This window comes from Monomorium pharaonis, chromosome 11, assembly GCF_013373865.1.
Source record: "Monomorium pharaonis isolate MP-MQ-018 chromosome 11, ASM1337386v2, whole genome shotgun sequence".
Lineage (NCBI taxonomy): Eukaryota > Metazoa > Arthropoda > Insecta > Hymenoptera > Formicidae > Monomorium > Monomorium pharaonis.
Window position 1 is genome coordinate 5,157,734 of NC_050477.1, and position 23,440 is coordinate 5,181,173.

The 23,440-nt window shown below is 34.2% G+C and overlaps 1 protein-coding gene across 2 annotated transcripts in view; it reads left to right on the top strand.

The window, feature by feature from the left end:
• The window catches only part of LOC105832008 (matrix metalloproteinase-2), a 171,078-nt gene that overhangs the window by 60,189 nt on the left and 87,449 nt on the right, over positions 1–23,440 (top strand). For both annotated transcript variants that reach the window (XM_036294032.1, XM_028191439.2), the window contains exons 3-4: positions 5,412–5,513; positions 6,774–6,943. In XM_036294032.1, coding sequence (XP_036149925.1) covers positions 5,412–5,513; positions 6,774–6,943 — 272 coding nt within the window. The remainder of the gene's footprint in view (positions 1–5,411; positions 5,514–6,773; positions 6,944–23,440) is intronic.

Sequence of the window (23,440 nt, forward strand, 5' to 3'; positions counted from 1 at the left end):
GATTCGCTGTTACGGTACTATAGTATACTATAACGCTGCGTAATTAAAGGAGTAACAAATGATGTAATAATTGATGAGTGCGACAGCGTACGTAACAGACTCCTCGAGTCTGCCTATATCTTCCGAAACGCTTGAATTTTAATACCTATACTCTGGTCTATTGGTCATTTTTGTTCGAACAATTTCTAAGAGTATCAATTTTCTACTTCATATATTTACAATGAAAATATATTTAAGCAAGTTATTTTTTTAATTTATTATTCCAATTTTTGTTAGTCCAATTGTTCAGAAAGTTCGAAGAAGGTTATATAAATTAAAAAAAATTTTTTAAGTACGTTAGACATGATTGGTCCATATGTACGTTCTGAAGATGCCAAAAATAACAATACAGAGTAAAAGTGTTAAAATTAATTTTTCAGGGAAGTGAGACGGACTTTTAGTCAATCACTTGGTTATTCGTAATCAATTTTTAATTAAACTGATAAAATATTTTATTATTTTAAATATTTCAAATTTTATACGCGTTTTCTGTCTCTATCGTAACTTTGACGTGTACGTTCTTTGTATATCGAGGATGATCTAAACGTGTCTGAGAAACGCGTTTTCCTCTTTCTCTCACTTACCTCTCGGAAAAGAGATTCTTCTTTTCTCTGTCAGTACTATCACGGGAGCCGTGACCGAGTTCCTTTACCGCGCGACTTTTCTTCTTACCGCGAGCCGATAAGCGTGTCTTATGTGATGCCTGGGGAGGAGAACAAACGACGCGACCTTGCCCTTTGTTCGGCGGCTTCAGGGTTCATTGAGTGCCGCCGATAACGTTTCTAATGGGAAGCGAACTTCATGTCATCTTTAATTCATCTTTCCACAGCCGATGACTTGCTGCTCATGCCGCTCGTGACAATAAATCGCGCCGTATTGCTGTTTCCCGCATAATTAGAAAAATTGCTGCAGCTCGATAATCAAATTTTTTTATCGGTCGGCACTTTTAATTTGTACATTTATCTTTTTTCTTATTTATTTTTATGACTAACAAGATCACGCGAGGGAGGATCGTGAGGAAAATTGAAATCCGCGAGAAATATCCGGGAGTCTTATTAGAGGGACATCGACGGCGCGTTTAAGCTCAACGGGGCAAAATGGGGGCTAGAAGGGGGAGCCTCCGAAAATATCTCTTTGTTCGAGACATTCCACGATATATTTTATCCGCCTTAAATGGCGGCGCGAGTAAGGAGTGACGTGGTGCGCGGTGCAACCGGTTCTCTAAAGCAAAGGGGATCCGCGAACAATGCGGGAGAAATCTTGCGTGCTCGATGACCAAACACGGCCTAAGTCGAATGGACAGTATGGACACCCTCCGCGGGCCGCTTGCGTATCTCCCTTCGTGGACGACGCACGTGCGTATTCTCGCGTTTACAAGCCGTTCTTTATATGACCTCGGCGATAGCTAGAGAAGAACGCGCGTAATACGCCGTAAAAAAATACTTTACGATCGAGGTAGTTAGGACGATCCAGTTTGAAAAGATATACGCGGCAAATTTAGGAGCGACCTAACTAGAACAATAGAAAACGCACTAATTTAGTACGCCGCTGGATTTTCTAAAATTTAATAGTGACATACGTCATTGATAATTTAATTAAAGGAATAATTGTAGGAACAATACAGAGTTTGTATTAAAACTGAAAATTATTTATATTTTTATATTTTTACCCCTGAAGCAGTTTTGAAAATAAGTCTGGATATAATCGTCTAATATAAAACTATATTTTTCAATTTTTGTATTTCTTTTCTTTTATATATTTTTTTTGTAATATTATTTATTAAAAAATTTTTATACTTTGAAAGAAATCACTTTTTTCTCATTTTTTAATAAATACTACTATATACATGTATATATAGATTTATATATGTTTATATAAAAACGTTTATTTTATGGTTAAATGTTTAGATTACACTTTAATTGCAAGAAGTTTCTCAGCAGTACTTAAAATACATATTTTTTTCCCATATTTATTTTATATGATTTTTCTTGAATTTAGTGTTGGACAACTTGTTTCAACAGATATTTTATTAAGTAACGATGATTACGTTAATGTCTTTTTCCGGTCTAACATTATCTTCTTTGGCCCTTTTGATTATCGTTGGCCCATTAGGTTTTTTTCCGTAATCATCTCTGGGTAATATGTAATATATAGGATTTAGAAATGAGAAATATAAGTGAAGACAAGAACACTCTTGCGAAACATCTTCAAATAAAATATATGAAACGTTTCTTTTACAAGATATCGAGAGAAACGATGATAATCAGAATCTTTATTACCAATAATATTAGTAAAATGTAAAATTAATGAAAACTCTCGCATTAGTTAGCTTTTAAATTTAAAATTGAATATATATTTAATTTTTGTTTCGATATTGTAGGTGAGAATGGAGTTAGTAATAATAACTTTTTCAACAATTTTTTTTTCACAGAGGTCAATTTCTGTTTCGCCAATTTTTTAGTTTTTAACTTTTATATAAAATTTATACGCTTTTAAAATATTTTGCCCGTAGTTTTTATATACTATTTTTATAGATTTTTATTTCCTGTGGATTTTTCATGCTTGAGAAATTGTCGTCGGAAAGTGTCGTTTCCGTTAGATTGTAAATTTTCAATATCATGAATATTTTATGAGAAATTTTTACGAGACTATTTCTCAGCTCATATTTTCTTGACCCATTTTTTATTGTTAAGCCATAAATATTATTTTTTATACGTATAGATACATATATTTGCACGTTAAGAGATAGAGATAGAATTGAAACGTCTGAAAGCAGACAGATTGAATGAGAAAAGAGGATCGAACATCAATCGTCCTAATGACATCCTACGATTTCAAAGGCTCTTTTGTCGAGGACATCGGAGGACATCACATTTATCGCTGGTACTTGAGAAAGGCTTTAGGGATGCGAAGACAAGCGAAATTGTTCGCGTCGTTTATATCCGGTAATTTTTCCTGTATCTCAGAAACTCTATAAATTTATCTACGAAAAGTTTTGATAGAAATAAATTCACAATTTCACGTAAATGTGAGATAAATTTGCTGAGGTTAGGTCTTAAAAAGGACACAGCATTTATTGTTCATAACGTTGTTAGAAGATAATTTAAATATTAGTATTAATTAATATATACTAATATGAATTACTAATATTAATTAATTATTATGATTTAGCAAGCTAATAAATGGTTAAATTGCTAAATTTTGCGTTTTTCTTGCTTGTCAGTACTATCGAATGTTCTTTAGCCAGGAATATAGTTTTTTATCTTTTATTTTTTCCTTTTTCTTTTCGCCGAAAGTCGGAACAGTGCGTGAGCTTTTTTATTTCCTGGCACGAATCGGAATTCGTTCCCGTGGCGGGCGGCGCGGCGGCGCGCGGCGGCGGCAGTCGGGAACAAGACGCTTCCTACGTCTGGAGCGATACTCGAGGAACCCCTAAAGATAGCGACGCTCTGCCACGTGTCGACTAACAGACTTCCAACCGTTTCGTCATCCGAACGGACGCTTTCCGCGAAATTTGCGGCGATTTTAGTACGCCAGCAATCCGCGACATTATGTCCACGGTGATCCTTTTTGCACTTCAGGCGTGAAAAATACTAGCTCATTAAATTAGGAAAAGAAGATTAAAGATTAGCAATTTTTGTATTATAAGAATCCAAAAGAAAAAAGTAGAATCTCTAAGAAAATGACTATTATGAAGGTAAAAAAAAAATTATTTTATATTATTTAGATCTAATTTATTAGCTTATTTAGTGATAATTGGTTGGATAGAGATATGTTAATTGTATATTATTAAAAAATTTATATGAAAATGTTTTTGTACGAATTATTATTATTCTAGCAATGATGATGTAACTTGATAGCAATTTGACTTGTTTCTGATTAATTTCTCGTGCCAGTAATGTGCATATTCCACGCAACTTGTATCGTGTTTAACCGATATATTCGTGTACAATATTACACTTACATTTGATGTAAAATGATATATGTTCCGTAAACTCGAGTATGGTCTTGCCTGATCTTGCAGTCTGTAATTTAGCGTTTACAGCCGCGCTCGCGTGTAACAATCTAAAAAATATTTAACGCGGAATAATTGACCATGACTCTCGACATGCGAATGAATACGTTTATGTCTTGGGAGTTTCCATGGATTTATGGTCTTTCACCTCTCTCTTGGCCTTCTATTCTGAACTGTATATCCGCAATCTTCGCGTTAATCTACTTACAAAATTATTCGACGAAATCATGTCTTGATAACGTTGTGATTAACAGGCCAGCGTCAATTTTTTTATTGCGAATAAATAAGCAAAAAAAAAGATTAATAAGTCGCATCTAAAGATACACACTTTTTAAAATTATATTGTTTAAGTTTGAATTGTTTTTAATTAAAATTCTATGTTTATTCTACTGGTCTTTCCACGCGATTTTTATACGACGCATATTTGTTAGATAGAAAGAATAATAAAATAATATTGACATAGAGGTAAAAAGTCAATAAAACACACAAAACTAGTTTTATGAAAAGTTTTATTGAAAAATATTTTTCCTTCGTAGTTTCGAGTGCACTGAATATTGTAGCCCCATGGCAGCGCCAATTGGTTTTTATAATTTTTATCCCAGTATAATACAATAAATCGATACAGTTAAGCGCAAATAAGCACTTTGTGTGTGTACGCACACACCCGTAATACCTTAAACGTATATTTCGGGATTACATAGTGCACGTTTTATCCTCGTTACGGTAACGATCTCATGTCACAAAATAATTTCCACTCTGATCCGCTTGCGTTTCCGCGCTCGTTAGCAGCGTGTAAAGAGAGAAGAAAAGATTTTGCAGTGATTTCTATCAACATGCGACTCAATAAATTGTCGTGCTAACGAATCAATCGAGAAATAGAGAGAGAAAAAGAACGGGATTATTATTTTGGTAATAATCGGCGCCGCATGCGCGATCTGATAACGCGTACTTGCTGAACTATTTCTCATTAAGTTGGTCGATAGGTAATCACAGTAATGTACATAAATTAACAGCCTACCGCACGAGAACACAAAATGGTTGTAAATTTGCAAACATACATAGGTTAAATTTACTTCTCAATTGCGGTGTATAATAGATTTCCGGCCTTAAATTACGAGCAAATCAAGAATGTTTCATTGATTTCTTATTGAAGGAAGTGTTTTGCTTTATTATTATGTGACAAACAATTTGAACGATTGACTATTTGATAATATGAAAATTTTTGTTAAAAGATTAAAGAAACATAAGAAAAGTATTTTTTAAATATACAACTAACTTTAACTATTACACACATGAGAACACATATTTTATATATTTAATATCATTATCTAATAATTTTTTTCTTTCTCTGTTACAGCAAAATTATCTCATGAGATTCGGTTACTTACCTCAGACCGATTTCGAAACAGGAAATCTACGGACGGAGGACCAACTCAGGGATGCTATAAAAAATCTGCAGGTAAGCAAAATTATGATATGAAAGAGAGATGGAATTTTAGCGCACAGCGAGAAACAAATGAGGGCCGTGTAGTAATTCAATATTTTCAGTTTTATTATTTTGAATATAAAATATCTTTCTTCCATGTGTTTTGCATAAAAATTTCTATGCAATTTACGTATACAAATTTTGGAAACATTTCGTTCTACAAGCTTCAAACAAAAAGTGTACCAACTTTCTTTTTACAATTTGAGTTGAGATTAATTATCAGTGTCGTTGCTACTTATGTAATATAATAATTTGAGATAAGACGGGAACTACCAAAAAGAGCTCACTGACGCCATCGGAATTCTTTTATTCCGCCGGAGTATTCATCTCGAAAACGCGATCCACCGATTCCCCGGAAGCTGTCACGAAGCGATGGGAATTCCATCGAAAGAAATAGGAAAATGGGGCAAATGTCCTGAGGGATTTTGTCGAATGCCGCTATATATTCTCCTTATTCTCGATTCTCATGTAAATCTTCATTGAGTGAGCGCGAGCGGCATTCTTACTATTTTTCCTTGCAAATGTCTGCATTCTTAACTATTGTCTGAGAGTAGTGGAGCCGAGTAGGGGAGTTGCTGATCGAAGGGATTAAACTCAAACGCGAAATGAAACGCATCGGAATGCTTCGGATATTCTAATCTCAGGTTTAAAGCTCGGGTTCCGTCCGTAGATTACGTCTTTCGATGGTTTTATCGATAATCGTGTTTGTCAGATTCCGGACGCGTTTCTGGTTGAAGTACTTGAAGCGTTTATCTCTGTTCAAAAAATAACAAAAAAAAGAACTCAGACATTGGTGAAAGCGATTATGTTTCAAGGAAGAGCTGTATAAACGATGAAAAGGATATCGATTCTTGAGATATCGATGAAAACAGTGAAACAAAGATTCCTTAATTATTATATTTCGAGACTTATCTAAAAAAAATGGGCTATACTAAAGTTTTATATTTAGAAAACAAAATAAAAAGAAGAAAGATACATTTTTATTATAGATATTTTTATACTGCACATTTTGATTTATATAACAAGAAAAAGGGAAAACTAGCTGGAAAAAAATAATATTGTTATAAATAATTATATTAAAAATTCTCAGCATTCCTTGATTTCTTTTCAATATTGATTACAAGTAGCATGCAGAATAAAGTTTTTAGTTTCCAATATTTGTTTTTAAACAAAATTTTATTTTTATGTGATTATGACAAACCTTGATGAATTATGTGTATTTCTAATTTTTAGAAATTTGGTGGTATTCCCGTGACGGGGGAGATCGACGAGGCGACAAGGAAGTTAATGAAGGCTAGGAGATGCGGATTACCGGATAAGCCGGATCTCAAATTCACGAAGACGAGGCATAAGCGTTTCACTATTCACGGACAACAATGGCCGTATCGAAATCTCACCTGGAGGTAAGTATCTTACCTCACCTAAGTACAATACTTCATTATATTGGTGGATTGGAGTAATCTTAATAAAAGTGTATTACTCCGGGAGAACAGTAAAATACGATGTAAATCAGATCTTAAATAAAATTAGAAGTAAAGAAAAACTTTTTAAATATAATGTATTAACTGCGATGAAAGGATAAAAACGCAAGTTTATTGCTTTTGTAAATCATTATGGGTAATATTTGAATAATATTCATAATGTTGTCATAAAAAGCAGTTTGCCTCGCGCGTTTGCAACGATAATCTTAAAGTTTTTTATTTTATCTACTATTATATTACGTACTGAGTTTTAAAAGTTTTTTATCATTTTTAAAGATTTTTATATAGATTATATCTATTATATAGAAACTTTTTTATTATTTAATAAAACTGTAATCGTATTCTTACGATTGATATATAAAATTTTTTAAAATCTGGATCTCTGTCGTGAAGCTCGTTGTCTCAATTTTCGTTTGTGAAAATCGAGAACAAAGTCATGTCATTTATCTTCGGTTGAAGATCGTTATTCAAAAATTCGTACAATCCGTACAATTTCGTCGACGAGGACGCATGTCGGAACGAGTTGCAAGTCACGCGAGATACAGCAAATGTGGCGACGAAAACTCGCGGACGGATTTATTTGCGACGCGGCATGTCGCGAGAAACGATGATAATAATAATGTCCCCGTGTGTTTCTTGACGCGACGATAATTCATCTACAGTAGGATACCTGTTGGTCTGAGTCGCTCTAAACAGGACGTCTGGCTCCTTAATTGCGGGCTTCCTCGTGTTGGGGCCTCGCCCCGCATTAACGCACTAACCCGACTCGGAAATGCCATTGACATTGTTGGTACTCGGCCAACTGGCAAACCTTAGACCTCTCGCAAATTCTAGAATGACGAAAATGCTGCACAAGCATTTTCTTTAGAGGATTAGAAACGTTTTAGCGCGCTATTTGCACACTCATCTTCTTGATACGCGATTCTCCGTTAATAGAATTAGAATTAGAACATGCTATTAACTTTAATGTTTGAATCTTCGAAAGCACATGTTTCTCATTTTTAACATGTAATATTTTCTTTGTTTGTGTTTCTAAATTTTACATAAAATGCATTTTCTCACAAATTTATGTAGCATAAATATTTCGTATTAATGTTTTAGTACCATGATGTTTTTGAAAAATATGTAAAAATAAAATAATATAACTCTTATTTTTTGCCAATTTAAATATTGAAAAGGAGAATATTTAAAGGAGAAACTAAACATGTATGTTTTGATTTTTGAGATATTTAATGACCGTGCGTGTTTGCATGGTTTCAATTTATCAACAAGTAGCTAATTTAAAGACTTGATTATTTTTGATATTTTTAATGTATTATTTCTAATGCAACTATTAAATGGCAATGATAAAACAGGTCTCTGTTGATTTGACTTGAATTGTGCCGGTACCACAGAGAACTAACGGATTTGCGTTGATACGAAGAATAGCTGCAATATCGGCTCTATTGCGATGCGTCATGTGGCACCCTCTAGCTTCTAGCCAATAACTGACAGACGTAATTTTATTGATTTATAATAAAACAAAGAATCGAATTATGAAATAATCGGCATTTACATTTATTCGTCGAAATAATTTATATACTATTTATGACATTTTAGTTTTATTTTTATATAAGCTTGCCTTTATAATATTATAATATTATCATTTATTTTCATTTACTGATATAAAAAACAAACTTGTTTAGCTAATATTGTTGCTCAATTATTTTCTGGTAATTAGTGTTTCAAAGTAGAAGATGAAATAACGTAGAAAGTTAAAATAATGTTAAAAAATTTACTTTTGCACACCGAAAAAAATTGTCAAATTTTTTTACGGTTTATAATTTATTATTGTTAATTAACTCTGCATTGTTCCAAGTACGTATGCCCAAGTTGCGCTCGTCGTGATTGCTGTTTTTGATTAATATTTAGTATAACCGCTAATATTCTCGTATGTTAATTAGCGCTATACTCTTACAGCGAGCTAGTTAATTAGCTACCTTAACGAACCGGACCTTCCGACAACAGAAGGGAAGGATTTGCGCGCGTGAAAAAGCTCGTAATTTCACTCTCGCCGGAAAACTCCGCGGTGACCGAGCCTGAATTAAAGTGCGTGCCGACATAGATTGAACAGATCGAGCAATTAACTTCGTTATCATGCTACAATTCCCTCGTGAATTCAGTGAATCCTGCAAAAAAGCCAGTGCCGAACAACCGGCCCTTTGTGTACGATTTCGATCGATGTAAATTTGGCAGATTTTCTCGCGCGCCGAAAACGAGGGTTCGTTTGCCTTTCTAACTGGGCTTTATTTGTTCCCACCGGTGCGCCTGACGTCAAAGCAGGATACGGGGAGAAGCTTGCAAAACTCTGTGCATTTTAAAAGTGCAGTTTTACATTAATCATTCGTATTTTTATTTCTTATTTGAAAAATGAATAGTAAAAAAATACCAACGGTGTGCGCTTCATCTACGGTAAGCTTTAATGCGATACATTTAATAATTTATGTTGCGATTTGTCTTGAAAATTTTATCCTCTCGGTTATGTATCCTTCTATCCAAGAATATACTTACTTTCTGTTGTTTCTTAAATATAATTATTTCTGCGATTAGTAAGGATAGTTCTGGATTAGTCGACAATTTACAGATCTAGTTTAAATTATATTTCTCTTTTATTTGCAATTAAGTACTGGGTAATTTTAAGAGCGAGAAAAAATTGGAGTAGCTACGAGTGCTGCGTCTTAATGGCTAGTGTGGGGTAAGAAATTAATGGCGACAGCACTTCCGCTAATTTTCCCCACGGTCTTCCGGGCGAGTAGCTCGTCGAAATTAATGACATCTTTGGAGCTTCGAATGTGAATTTTATGTGAGCCTCATTCTCCATATATTTTGTTTCCTTTTTTGGAATGTTATTTAAGTAAAGAACGTTAATGAAATGAATTTAAAACAGATTTTTAATATTTATACGAGTTATTAAATCTGAGAAAAATATTTAATAAATGTTCTTAAGAAAATATCAATCCTCATTTGTTTTTATGGAAAACAATTTTTTAAAATAAATATAGGCGACTTTACTTTTATCTTTATTTTTTATAAATATTGTCATATTAAATTTGAAAGAATGTATTCATTTTTATATATAAAATATTTTATGTACCGGGCTCTCACGGTATTCATATCGTGGTGCGGGAATACGGTTACAATACGAAAACTTGTATCTGGTTCACTGAACAGAATGTCGTAGTATTGGCTTAAGAACTGTCACTGTTTACAGGACAGAATGTTTCCACGGTTGACTACGTGATCCGCGAAAGAATAGTAGGATTCGTTGCCGTGTTACGCGACAGTTCATGCAGTCAACTGGACTTTAAGGAGATAAAGACGAATCCCCAAAGCTGAAAGTCTAAAGTTGATCCATCGTGTTTGTCTTTAGGAGTATATTGAGTAAACGTCTTTCCATAAAACCGGGAGGAGACACATTTTCAACGTGATATCAAAACGTTTTGCTCGATCGTGTTGGGATAAGAATATTGAACAAAGGAAGAAATAAAAACATTATTGATTTTATTTGAAAAATTTATTTGAAAAATTGCCATTTTATATTATTGATATATTTATATTTGTTTACCGAAGAAATTATTTTATTTCTTCAAATTTCTATTTTATTGTAGGATGTTAAATTAATTTTTTAAATAAAATATACAAATTTTGTTTGAGAACATACAGAACGTAAAAAATATATATATTTACTAATAGAACATAAAATTGCACGTATTTATTTTGTTTGAGAGTTACATTAGCAAAATATTTTGAATGTTTACATTTGTCTTTTGCTCTTTCAAAAGTGGGCTTCTTGAACTACTGCTCTTTTTATAATGAGCACCGCAAATAATTAGCGCAAACTCCATTACTGTAGCGCAATAAAAACACTCAAGAGCCATAAATAAATACTTTCCTAATGACGGTTATAAACGTTAAAAAAGAAAAGTTTACGAATTATTTAATCAGTCTTGTCCGTAAATTTTCTAGATAAAAATGAAACAAATAATCACATAAAGAATATTAACAAATATGACGTCATACACTGTTTCGGCGCATCACTTTGACGAATCACCTTTTTCAAGTGACAAAAAGTTAGTTTTCTCGCGAAAAGATCAAAGATTAGTCTGTATTTTTACACACACACACACACACACACACACACACACACACACACACACACACACACACACACACACACACACACACACGCACACGCACACGCACACGCGCACGCGCACACGCACACGCACACACACACACACACACACACACACACACACACACACACTCTCTCTCTCTCTCTCTCTCTCTCTCTCTCTCTCTCTCTCTTTCTTATTCCTTTCTTCCTTACTCCATTTAACTTTATTCGATATTGGGTGCCAAACTTCGAAGTCGAATGCATAAAAGAAGGCGACCTGACGGCAGGAGAGTAGGAAAAATTTCGGACGCTGCAAGCAAAATTAACCAAGTTAGTAGAAATTCGTCCTTCCTGGAGAGTTCTTCTGCAAATTTTTTGTAACGTGCAATTTTGTGTAATGGAATATTTAATGTCCCGGAAAACAAACGGATGTCTGAAAAATTTAGAAATTTTCTTCTTTTCCTCCAATTATTATAGAAAGTTTTAAATTATATTTAACTTGCGTTTTATTATCTAGAAAATTTATACGGGCTAATGAATTTAATTTATCTAACTCAAGTGTACGAAATGCCTTTGTTGTTCTTAAGACATTCTCTTCCATACTTTATCCAAGTCCATTAAAGTGCTCTGTGACAGAATCGCTATATTAAGTCGCTTCTTAACAAAAGCTCCATATGATTCTCGCGTTTGAAATATTACGCGCGTTACGCGGAAATGGTAGTTCATTCTACTCGTTGTAAGCGAAACATTTGCGCGCGTTTTACACGAATGTGTCGAAATTTACCAGAAACTGGAGCACCGCCGTTTTATGGCGTATTTCTCCCATATGTTGCCGGTAGAAGAAAGAGAACCGGGAGTGTAAATTGAATCGGAAATACGAGAAAATTTTTGCAAGAGTGTTCTCGAGATTGAAGGCATCAATCAAAATAGTGATTGACATAAAAATGCGATATATGTTAAACAACACTTAAATATACATAAATGTGCAATTTGTATTATGAGTTATCCATCTCGAAATTTATCCATTAAAAAGCGTAAAAACTTAATAATTTTAAGTACAAAAGTATGCATTACAATGAAAGTAAAATAAATGAAAAAAACTAGAAACTGAGAAGCGTAGAAAATTAATTTAACAAAAAAAGATTAATATACACATTTTTTATTTTAATACGAATATTGAAATAAAAAATTAATAGTGTAGAATATTGATTTTTTCTGATGTAGGTATACAAAAATTTCTCGAGTAATATATTTAATAATGATATAATAATGATTTAACATTATGTATATTTTATATCTTTATACTATTGAGAAATATGAGAAATATAATATTATCACGATGCGTCCGCATTCGATTTCTCAAGACGGTACAAACTATCGTTAGGTATTCGAAATCGAAAGAAAATATCTTGTCGATATTGGTAATTCGGATATGGTTGAGAGATTGCCGAATAATAGGCTCATTTGTAGGAAAATATACGTAGCACCATTTCCTTTTCTACATGTGTTTTCTTTCTTGTTTCTTTCACCGCTTTTCATGTCACCATTTAGTTGGCGGTCGTCCAGCTAACGGATATTCAATTTGTTAAAAAGATGAGAGAAGTTATCATTATATAAATCTTTGTGTTTTTAATTTTCGCGTTCCAATAAAAGCGTTATTCGTCACACGGTTTCTGTGTTAATATTGAATAATACATTAAGAAATTTAATATTGAAAAAATTGTATATAAAAAATATAATGAAACAAATTCAAATAGTATTTTTAACTTTATAGCGTTTTTTATTTTATTTCTGCAAAATTTACTTAAAAAGTAAAGTTTACTTGGATTTATTAATACGAAAACTACCTCACTAATAGAAAGAAAAATGATTATATTTTTAAGTTATTATAAATTGACTTTTAATGACGTTTTTAGTAGATTAATTTATGTTTAGAAATTACATATAGATTAAATTTCTAGAGAAAACTTTTAAACCGAATTTTTTGTGTATTTTCCGCTACAATTTTTCGGAAAAAAGGAAATATCTTTATTTTGCTATTGCAGCTTGACATCTATAATATACGCGGAAAATAACAGGCGTGTTCTTTCGAGGTCAGATGTCAACAGTTTTAAAGGGCAATTGGGCTAGCCGTATACTCACAAAGGACGGATTTTTATACACATGGTTTCATCTCAAATTGATGAGTTTGGATCGACCGCGCGTTTCGTCATCGGCGAGAATATTTTTCTTGATATCCGATCTGGGAAAAATGAACCTACACGATATTCGCGGTATTCGCGGATTATGTTGCGCATCACCCTCCAGATTTTGCGAATACTCTCTCTCTCTCTCTCTCTCTCTCTCTCTCTGTGTGTGTGTGTGTGTGTGTGTGTGTGTGTATGATTCCATTTGTTTGCACATTTGCTCATACATTCGTGACGTTTGAATTATTTACAATACGAAATGCGCGAGTACATCGTGATTATATTGAAACCTTGTGAATTATTCTAATGGCTAAATGTTTTGCAATTAACCCATTTGAACTATTTTGTCCACATTTATGATACATCGCAAAGTATTAATCTAATAAACTAAAATTTAAAACAAATAAATTTAAGAAAGTGATAAAATTATTTTTTTAACTACATTTCTATATGAGTGATGTGCAATTTCTTAAGAATACCGTGACCTGTATTTTAGCTACACATTTTTGAAGATAAGATACATACTTAGACCGTAGTCCCCGAAGAGTTTAAGACAAGATACCTTGTATTTTTTTTAAGATAAGATCACCTTGTATTTTTAGATGTATTCTGAATACGTGAAAAAATTTGGATTTTTGTGTACATTTTGTGTCGTTTTGTTATTCTTTCACAGTCATGTTAGATTCAATTTTATTTTATTTTAATTCTTATATTGAATAAGATTAAAAGTTTCATGAAGACTGAATTTTTGAATAAAAATCTGTTAAGATTTTGTACATATGAAAAGCTTGAAATTCTGGAAAGGTCAATTTTGAATCAAAATTGCCAAGATAAGATGATGTAACATCCAAATGCATTCCTTGCGTGTCTCAAAGATTTTACTACTTATTTGAATCTCTATGTAAATGAAACAATCAAATACGGAATGCTGATTTCGGCGGCATCTTGAACAATGGCCGTCTTATGATGCATTCCATGATGAACGACTGGGTTCTGCTGTCTATGAAATAAAGCTCTTTAGCCTGTCGCACATCATCCTACAACTAAAATTCTCGACATATCGCTATTTACGTTCACGAGAATAAATGCAATCGCAACTGCACGATTATATATTTTATCAGAAACTAAAACAATTTAACCAGATCTAAAAACAATTTTATATTTTAATAAGTTTTAAAGCAGATTTGCTTTAATATATTACCAATGCAATTACTGATTACCAATAATTGAAAGAATTGTACATTAAAAACAAAGTAAAAAACACGTGTGTGAAGTTAGCATCTCAAAGTTTAGCATCTCATAAAAATACTGCAGAATTACTACATCCAGCACAGTTCTACAGTTCTTGATAGATTTCAACAATAGTTCCGTTGAATTATATATTTTGAATTACGTATTTTAATTAAAATTTTATAAATGAGATGCTAACTTCCAAAATCACATAATAGCATCTCATCGTATTTCGAATATACGACCACAGAGAAGACTAAATCTATAGAGTTCTATCGTTTAGAGACGTCCTGTCAATAGTTCTGATGATTAAATTAATTAAAAAAAATTTTTTGTTACAAAACATACGTATATATGCGTATATACATCTGCGCACGTGGATTTGGTGTAACTGACATCTCAGATAGACAAAATTAATTAATTTAAAAAATTTAGAAAGTATTTTTCAACAACTATCTTGATGGAAAACTTGTATTTATAGGTCTAGACATGAAATGCTGGTCGAATATCGACAGTTCTATTTCTTTTAACACAGTTCCCATATAGATACGGACGCGTATAATAATTTTCTAAAGAGTTCCTGTGATATAAATAATTAAAACATTTTTTAAACAATTATTTTGCCCGAAAAATGTGAATTTTGAGGGCTAGACGTGAAATGCTGTTCAAATATCGACAGTTCTATTTGTTTTAACGCAGTTCTCATATAGTTTCGGACGCGTATACAATAATTTTTTAAAAAGTTACGGTGATATAAACAATTAAAACATTTTTTAAACATTTATTTTGCCCTCAAAATTCAAATTTTTCGGGTGAGACCGGGAGAGACGGGGAGAGATCGGGAGAGACCGGGAGAGACGGGGAGAGACCGGGAGAGATGGGGAGAGACCGGGAGAAATGGGGAGAGACGGGGAGAGACTGGGAGAGACGGGGAGAGACGGAAAGAGACCGGGAGAGACGGGGAGAGACCGGCAGAAATGGGGAGAGACGGGGAGAGACCGGGAGAGACCGGGAGAGACGGAAAGAGACCGGGAGAGACGGGGAGAGACCGGAAGAGACCGGGAGAGACGGAAAGAGACCGGGAGAGACGGGGAGAGACCGGGAGAGACGGGGAGAGACCGGGAGAGACGGGTAAAGACGGGGAGAGATCGGGAGAGACGGAGAGAGACCGGGAGAGACGAGGAGAGACCGGAAGAGACGGAGAGAGACCGGGAGAGACGGAAAGAGACCGGGAGAGACGAGGAGAGACCGGGAGAGACGGGTAAAGAGGAGGAGAGACCGGGAGAGACGGGAAGAGACCGGGAGAGACAGCATCTCACGTCTAGCCCTCAAAATTCAAATTTTTCGGGCAAAATAATTGTTTAAAAAATGTTTTAATTATTTATATCACCGGAACTTTTTAGAAAATTATTTTACGCGTCCGGAACTATATGAGAATTGCGTTAAAATAAATAGAACTGTCGATATTCGATCAGCATGTCATGTCTAGACCTATAAATACAAGTTTTCCATCAAGATAGTTGTTGAAAAATACTTTCTAAATTTTTTAAATTAATTAATTTTGTCTATCTGAGATGTCAGTTACACCAAATCCACGTGCGCAGACGTATACGCATATATACGTATGTTTTGTAACAAAAAATTTTTTTAAATTAATTTAATCATCAGAACTATTGACAGGACGTCTCTAAACGATAGAACTCTATAGATTTAGTCTTCTCTGTGGTCGTATTCGAAATACGGTGAGATGTTATTTTGTGATTTTGGAAGTTAGCATCTCATTTATAAAAATTTAATTGAAATACGTAATTCAACGAAACTATTGTTGAAACCTGTCAAGAACTGTAGAACTATGCTGGATGCAAGTAATTCTGCAGTATTTTTATGAGATGCTAACTTTACACACGTGTTAAAAACCACGTAAAAACAAAATAATAAGAAAATAATAACGAAATAAAATTAATAAATAGTAAGAAATTATAATAAAAATAATAAATACATGTTGTATACATGTTTCATGCGCAAACATTAAATTTTTTTTAAAGTTTACATTTTAACTTTTTTGTACGTACATGCATGCATATGTTACATATTACAATATTTTTATAATTTAATTTTCTTTATGATATATAATGATAATAATTAGTACTACATTAGTATTACATTTTTTATTAGTCTAATGTTTCAATAGTTTTTTTTTAATTTTAATGTTAGTCTACTTTGTTTCGCGCGAATTGATTTTTTCTAAACTATAATTAGATACCAAATAGAAGAATGGATGTTGATTAAATGAAGGATGAACGTAGTTTAAGGAGTCTTGCCAGTGTACTATTTTAAAATTCTCTTATTCTCGTGCGTATATACGGCGAGAATGTTTCGGTGGAACTTCTGCTACGCGGTAATTAAAAACTCCCGGAAAATAAAGGTCAAGCCTCGAGTAAGTGCGCTAATTTACTCGACTTCGCAACGGACAATCGCGTTTTACTCACCGGGACACGAACTTCTCGACTTTTGCGTGCTCGCCTCGGGATAAAATCTCCCATTTCGGAGAGATACGGACTCGACAACGAGTATGTATTAATAAACCAGTTTGGGGTTTTAATTATCTAAAAGTTTACGGCACTTTACGGATTATTATTTTATGCTGTAAATTTACGGTCGCCTACTTTTCCACGCATGACGGAATCAATTTTCCTTGCAATTTTCATAACACTTGCTTTCTACAGGTCCATCTGTAATTACAAGTAATAATATAATAATTTATATAAAATTATATGGTAAAAGATTCTAACTTTATCATCTTTTTAAATATTATTCGTTTTATGACTTTATTTTTTCTTTACTTTATCTTATTATTATTTTATTGATTTTATTTCATTTCGAGATTTCTAAAGAGGAAAAATTCTCAAGTATCATTTCACTTAGGAAGTCGAGATTTGAAATCTTTACTGGAGAAATTTGGAGGCCTAATTTATCCCGCAATTGCACCGTAATAGTCGGAGAATCGTAATCAGTGGTCGGAAAACAGATTAGCATGGTCGAAACAGCCGTAATCATAGCCACGAGATCCAATAATTTGAATTCTATCGATCGAACACGTCGGTCGTCAGTTCTCGTTAATTATTCGTTAATTTTGTTTGAAAATTTCGATTAATCTGTTTTCTGATATAAATTAAACTAATAAATCTTCATGGAAAACATGATATTATACATATATATATTTTTCTTGTTTGTTGTAAAAGAGAAAAGAATCTTGAGAAGAATTATAATACTGAGTGGGCAAAAATATAATGAAGAAAAAGTTCTTTTTTTTTAACAACTTGTTTCCGAAGAACTTTTATATTACAATGATAAATTTGTTAATACACTTGAAATTTTTTATTTCTACTTAAATTCCTTTTCATATTAGAGATTGTGTGAAATAATTTCCGATCGGAAATGCTCGAAATGGGAGGTAAATGCGAAATGGGGATACTTCGTGGATTACAGTAAAAGTATATAGCGAGGCGAAGAGTCGATTTCCCGCGGACAATGAGGTCGTCGTCGAAGACGCTTTGGCGAGAAGTGAGAAATACGTGAGGAGATGGCAATCGTTACGTACCTTGTTAAATTCGGTAGAAAACGAGGCACGAAATCGCCGCTCTAAGTGGATCGGATTTTATGTGTATATGTGGAAAGTCGAAATAACAACATTGACAATCTAACATTTCATTGCAATACTTATACGATTCTATGACTTCAACATGGTGCAACATACTGTCTTGTATAAAAATTCCATTGTCTTTTACAATAAACAGCGAGCAAATAATACGTCAAACGTTACATCGCAGACTCAAAATTTAAGAATTTAAAAACACAAGGATTTAATAGATAATTAGATTAAATTAATAAGATTTAATAAAATTAAACAGAAATAAATAAGCACAATTTGAAATTTTGCTACAAGATAAAATAACGAGTTCTATCATAAATTAAATACTATAATATTTTTTATCCCCTTCGTAAAGTTACAAGTTACTGGAGGGGTTCGTAAAATTCAAAAGAGGGATCATTGATCGTGAAATATGAGTGTAGAAACGCCGAAGGAAGGGAGCAACATTCGCGTGAGTGCGATAAAAAAAGACGAGGAAGTGGCAATCATACTGATGAGGGACGAACATATCGTTGTCCGGAGGATGAATGAATCCTTCAAAATCTGACAATTTCTGACGGCTCTGCGCCGCGCCGTCTCATGACTTGGGGTGGGGGAGAGAGGGTGGAATTGATAGACTTCGAGAGGAATGAAAGATCATAACCCGTTTTTATAGATATAATAAACCATTACTCCCGGCTATTGCCAATCGAAAACTGGAGGAAAAACAGACAGAAAGATAAAAATTTATGACATTTTACAAAAGTTATTTCGAACGAGATAAAAAAATACGTTGCAAGTATTTAAAAAAAGTATTAGAATATTGAATATTGAAGAAAGAAAATGTAAGGAAACAAATATAATAAGTGCCTACAAAGAAAAAAAGATTTGTTAAAATTAATATTTAAAAAAAAGTTTGCGCTACAATAAAATTAAAGCAAAGATATTGTGATTATTGCCTTTATTGTCGTTGACATTAATTTTTTTGATTTTAGTACCTAGATAATTTTCAATAATTATAGTTAACATTATCCGACATTACTGATATTATTATCACAGCTAGAAAGGGAGAAACTAGGCAAGTTTAATTGTTATCGGTGAACCAATGATATTTACAACCGTACCTCATTGCACTTCTCGGTATAAAAAAATATCTCGAGGATATCGTGTTCCTTCAGAAACCACACACCCTCGGTTGTTACGTGATTTAACCATGTGGGCAGGATAATTAGACAATTACGTAACTATTAACGGCTGTTAACGCGTTGCAGCGCGATGTGTCGGTTGCGAGGGGACTCTCTTGGGAGAGAGAGAAAGGAGGCCTTCTGTGTTCTGCGGGTCGACCACAATAATCTCCATTGTTTCTGGCAATTAAGCCTCGCGTCGTTCTGTTAGAAAATCCTATTGCAAGAATTGAAGGCTCTCCCTTCCCTTTCCTCTTCTCTTCTCTCTCTCTCTCTCTCATAAATGGATTACGTCTCTTGATCGCGCGCGACATATGATTGGCCGCCATTGTTCGTAGGGTCCACGGCGATTTCAAACAAAGGACTCGTCGTCGACGGTCTGTCATGGTGCTCCATTGTCTTTCAGCTTGTTTGCGTTATCCGCGAGAGCCTGGTTTGCGTTGCACAAACTTCGACCCTTGACACGAACCCTCTTTCTCTTTCTCTCTCTCTCTCTCTCTCTCTCTCTCTCTCTGTTTATCTTTGTCTCTTTTGCTGCATTTTGCTGCACCCTGTGTCTCTCATCTGTCTCTCAGTTCGTCTGTAGTTGGTATTTCGCTTGTACTGATCCTTACATGCGTCCTCCGCATTTCACTGAACAACCACCGGCGACTCAATTAAGCTGAGCCGGCTTTAATGCAATTATTACAAATTTTCCAAGGATTGCAACAAGTCCGAAAGGGCGGATTAGATGATCGAAAAGAGTGAATGAATTGCTGTGAGAAATTTAATTTAATTTAATTTATTGTGTAACGATAAGTAACGGCATAAAACAGAGAATAGTAAAAATATTTATATACACAAAAGAAAATAACTGTATGATTCTAAAATTTGCTAAGTTATTAAGGAAAATTATTTTTAAATTTATGAAAGTTAAAATTTGATTTTTGGAGTCAAAATCTTGAAGTTTTCAAAGTTTGAAAAATCTTGATTTAAATTTTTAATATTAAAAGAGTTATTTTGTAATAAAGAATTTCTATTGGTTATTTGTTTTAGAAAAGTTTAATTCTTAAAGATATCAATGAACGATCCGCACGTGTGTATAATACACGTACAAGTAAATAAATGAAAAATGACAGTTTTTTATTGCAATTTAAAAAAATACATGATGCAAGAAAATAAATAGCGCGCGTTATACGTGCACGCCTGCTGTGTTTTAAAAGGGCAATTTTTTTCGATTATATACACGTTACGTCGCTACTTTCATTAAAATGGCGTCAAAGAGCTGGAGATTGCTGTCAAGTGAAAATGCGTGCACACGTCATTTTACTCTCGCCACAGCGAGATGACAGTAGGATGCAATAAATTTCCTTCCGCCTCGTCCTACCTCCTTCGTCGTTCTCTATATCCTTCGTCGTCATGTACCACTGCTTAGTTGTTTAAGTTCGCTCCTCCGGTGGATGATTTATTAACTGTGCAACGTGACCCCCGTGCAGGATGTCAGAAAGTGGAAACGTTCTTCCTGCGTCTCACTGCGTATCAGACCTTATCTACGTGTTCCGCTTGTCGCTCTGTGCACTCGCGTATAATCGTCCTAGCTTGCGACGCAAGTTTCATCTCAAAATCGTATTTGTTACTCCGTTCATTGTCACTTGCGCCGGTGGATTGTTCAGCAAATTGAATTATTTGTCGATATAAATCTTTTTTCCCCTCATTTTAACTTTTCTATTCGCAGTTTAATTTTATCAGTTTTCGTCAGAAATTAATATTGAAATTCTTTGCGTGAGCAAAACGAAGCCATGGATAAAAAATATTGGAATGTTTCATTCTAGCGGAAAATTAACCAGTGTATTTATAAGATTGCGAAACTTGCGAGTATTGCATTACAAAAGGGAAGGCGTTACGAACGGAGCAGAGAATGAGATCACGTATATCTCTTACTGTGTTTCTGAAAATTGAATTAAAAAAGGAAAGAGGAGATCTTCTCAAGAGATAGAGAGAGATAAAGATATGGCACGTAATGTGACAGTTTACACGACGGAATTTGATAGATCGCCTGCATACGAACAATCTCCATATGCAGAATTATTCCGTCGATGGAAGAGAGATATTTTAGATCTAGAAAATCTTGGAAAATGAAGACGGTATTAGAAGATACCGATGAATCTGTTACAGATGAAAATTTTATCTCTCTCTTTCACGTCCAAATACGAATGGAAACCATCTCGTGAATATTCGAGAGCGATATTAACGGGAAGATTAATCAGTCCTTCGATAATATTGCATAATTACGATACAATGTAAAATATGTAGAATAATTTTCCATAATCGCGAGTATCGCAAACCATAAATTGTTAATTCAGGTCATCCCAGATTAGCGGGATATTTAATTCTTTCGAAATTGACTTTTCTCCTCGGATGAATAAATATCGCCGGGGCATCAGTGTGTGATCGACGAATTCTTAATTATATTAAAAGTGATCTTTTCTCAAAATAGGAAGCTCCGTACATTAGTAACGCGACTTTATTCTTATCCCGATCAAATTAACTATTTCTAATTTTACTGTCAGTTGCTTATCGCGAGTAAATCTACTAAAGATCTAAATCGAGATCTAAATTCGTTCATTCCTTGTTAAGTTCCATCGGGGCAATCCGTTATTCTTGTTAACGTGAAAATTCTCGCTAATGCTACCAGTTGCGGGAGAGTTAATAGCGTCGGTGCAATAATGCGCGAAGGGGTTAATAAAGGTGACGTGGCGAAAAGAAGGAGAGAGAGAGAGAGAGAGAGAGAGAGAGAATGTATCTCGCGCGAGAGAATTATCGCGAAAAAAAAAAGAAATAACGAGCACGCGAAGGGGCGTATGTACGAGAATACGTGCGAACGCAACGGACGCGTGTTTCGCCACATGTGTTTCGTATCAGTTGAGCTTGCAGCGCGACAGACGAGAACCGGCGATCCGTCAGCACCACATACAAAGAGCTCGCGCAGTGGTTCGCAACCACAGTGTGCGATGTATTTTTAGATGGAAAACGCATTGGAAGATGTTCTCTCTTGCGCGATTTGAATTAGTGACGAGTCTAATGATTATTAAAGCAACCACTCCGCGAAAGTGTATTATTGTTGAGCCAGAAGCTATGGATGGAAGTTTTAATGATTCATGTGCCTTTAGTAAAGTAGCAGAATCCTTTCAGTATCTTTTTCTTTTTGAGATAAACAATATGTAAAAAAATTCTTGTAAAATATATATATATATATATATATATATATATATGTATATATTGCCGGCTCTCTAACAAAATAAGGTTTATAAATTTTTTATTTTTTTTCCTCACTCTCTTGGTGCCTCTGTACAATATTTCCATGTGACAGTCTTCGTTAACGTTTGCGGCCGTTGTTGACTGCGCGTGCAGCCGATATCTCGCAGACCACACGGACTAGAAATGTTTAGCGACGATACCGTTTTATCATCTCGCATTCGAGTCTGTTATTTATCGCTGACGGTATCGCCGACGATATCGCCGGCACCGCCCGTCGCCTTTCGTAGCGCAGCATCGCGGTTGTATCCGCCTTTTCGGTAATATCAAAACTACATCAAATGCAATGCATGTGAAAAAGGTTTTTTTCCCCTAAAAAATACTTTTTTTAGAGAAATATATTTTCGATCGCGTGCGACATGGGATTTGTAAAATTGCACGGGATATGTGTTGATAACATTTAGTCGATTCGCAGTTGTCATTTTCCGCCTCTGCGGAAACACATACGATAAGTCCATTACATCTGTTTTCAATGAGATGATTAAATGAATAATTAAGAGGGACTGTTTTGGAGAAAATATCGAAGATATTTTCGATCGACGTATAATTATCTAAGTGCACAGGCTACTGACGCAATGCCGGATGACATTTTAGGACTGCGTCAATGAATCAATAATGAATTATATATATAAAAGCGAGAGATTCTAGAAAATTCAGAATTTAGAATTAGAAGCACACGACATCACTCGATCTCTCATCTATTCTCAACGTTTTATTCCAATTACATTTTTATTAAAT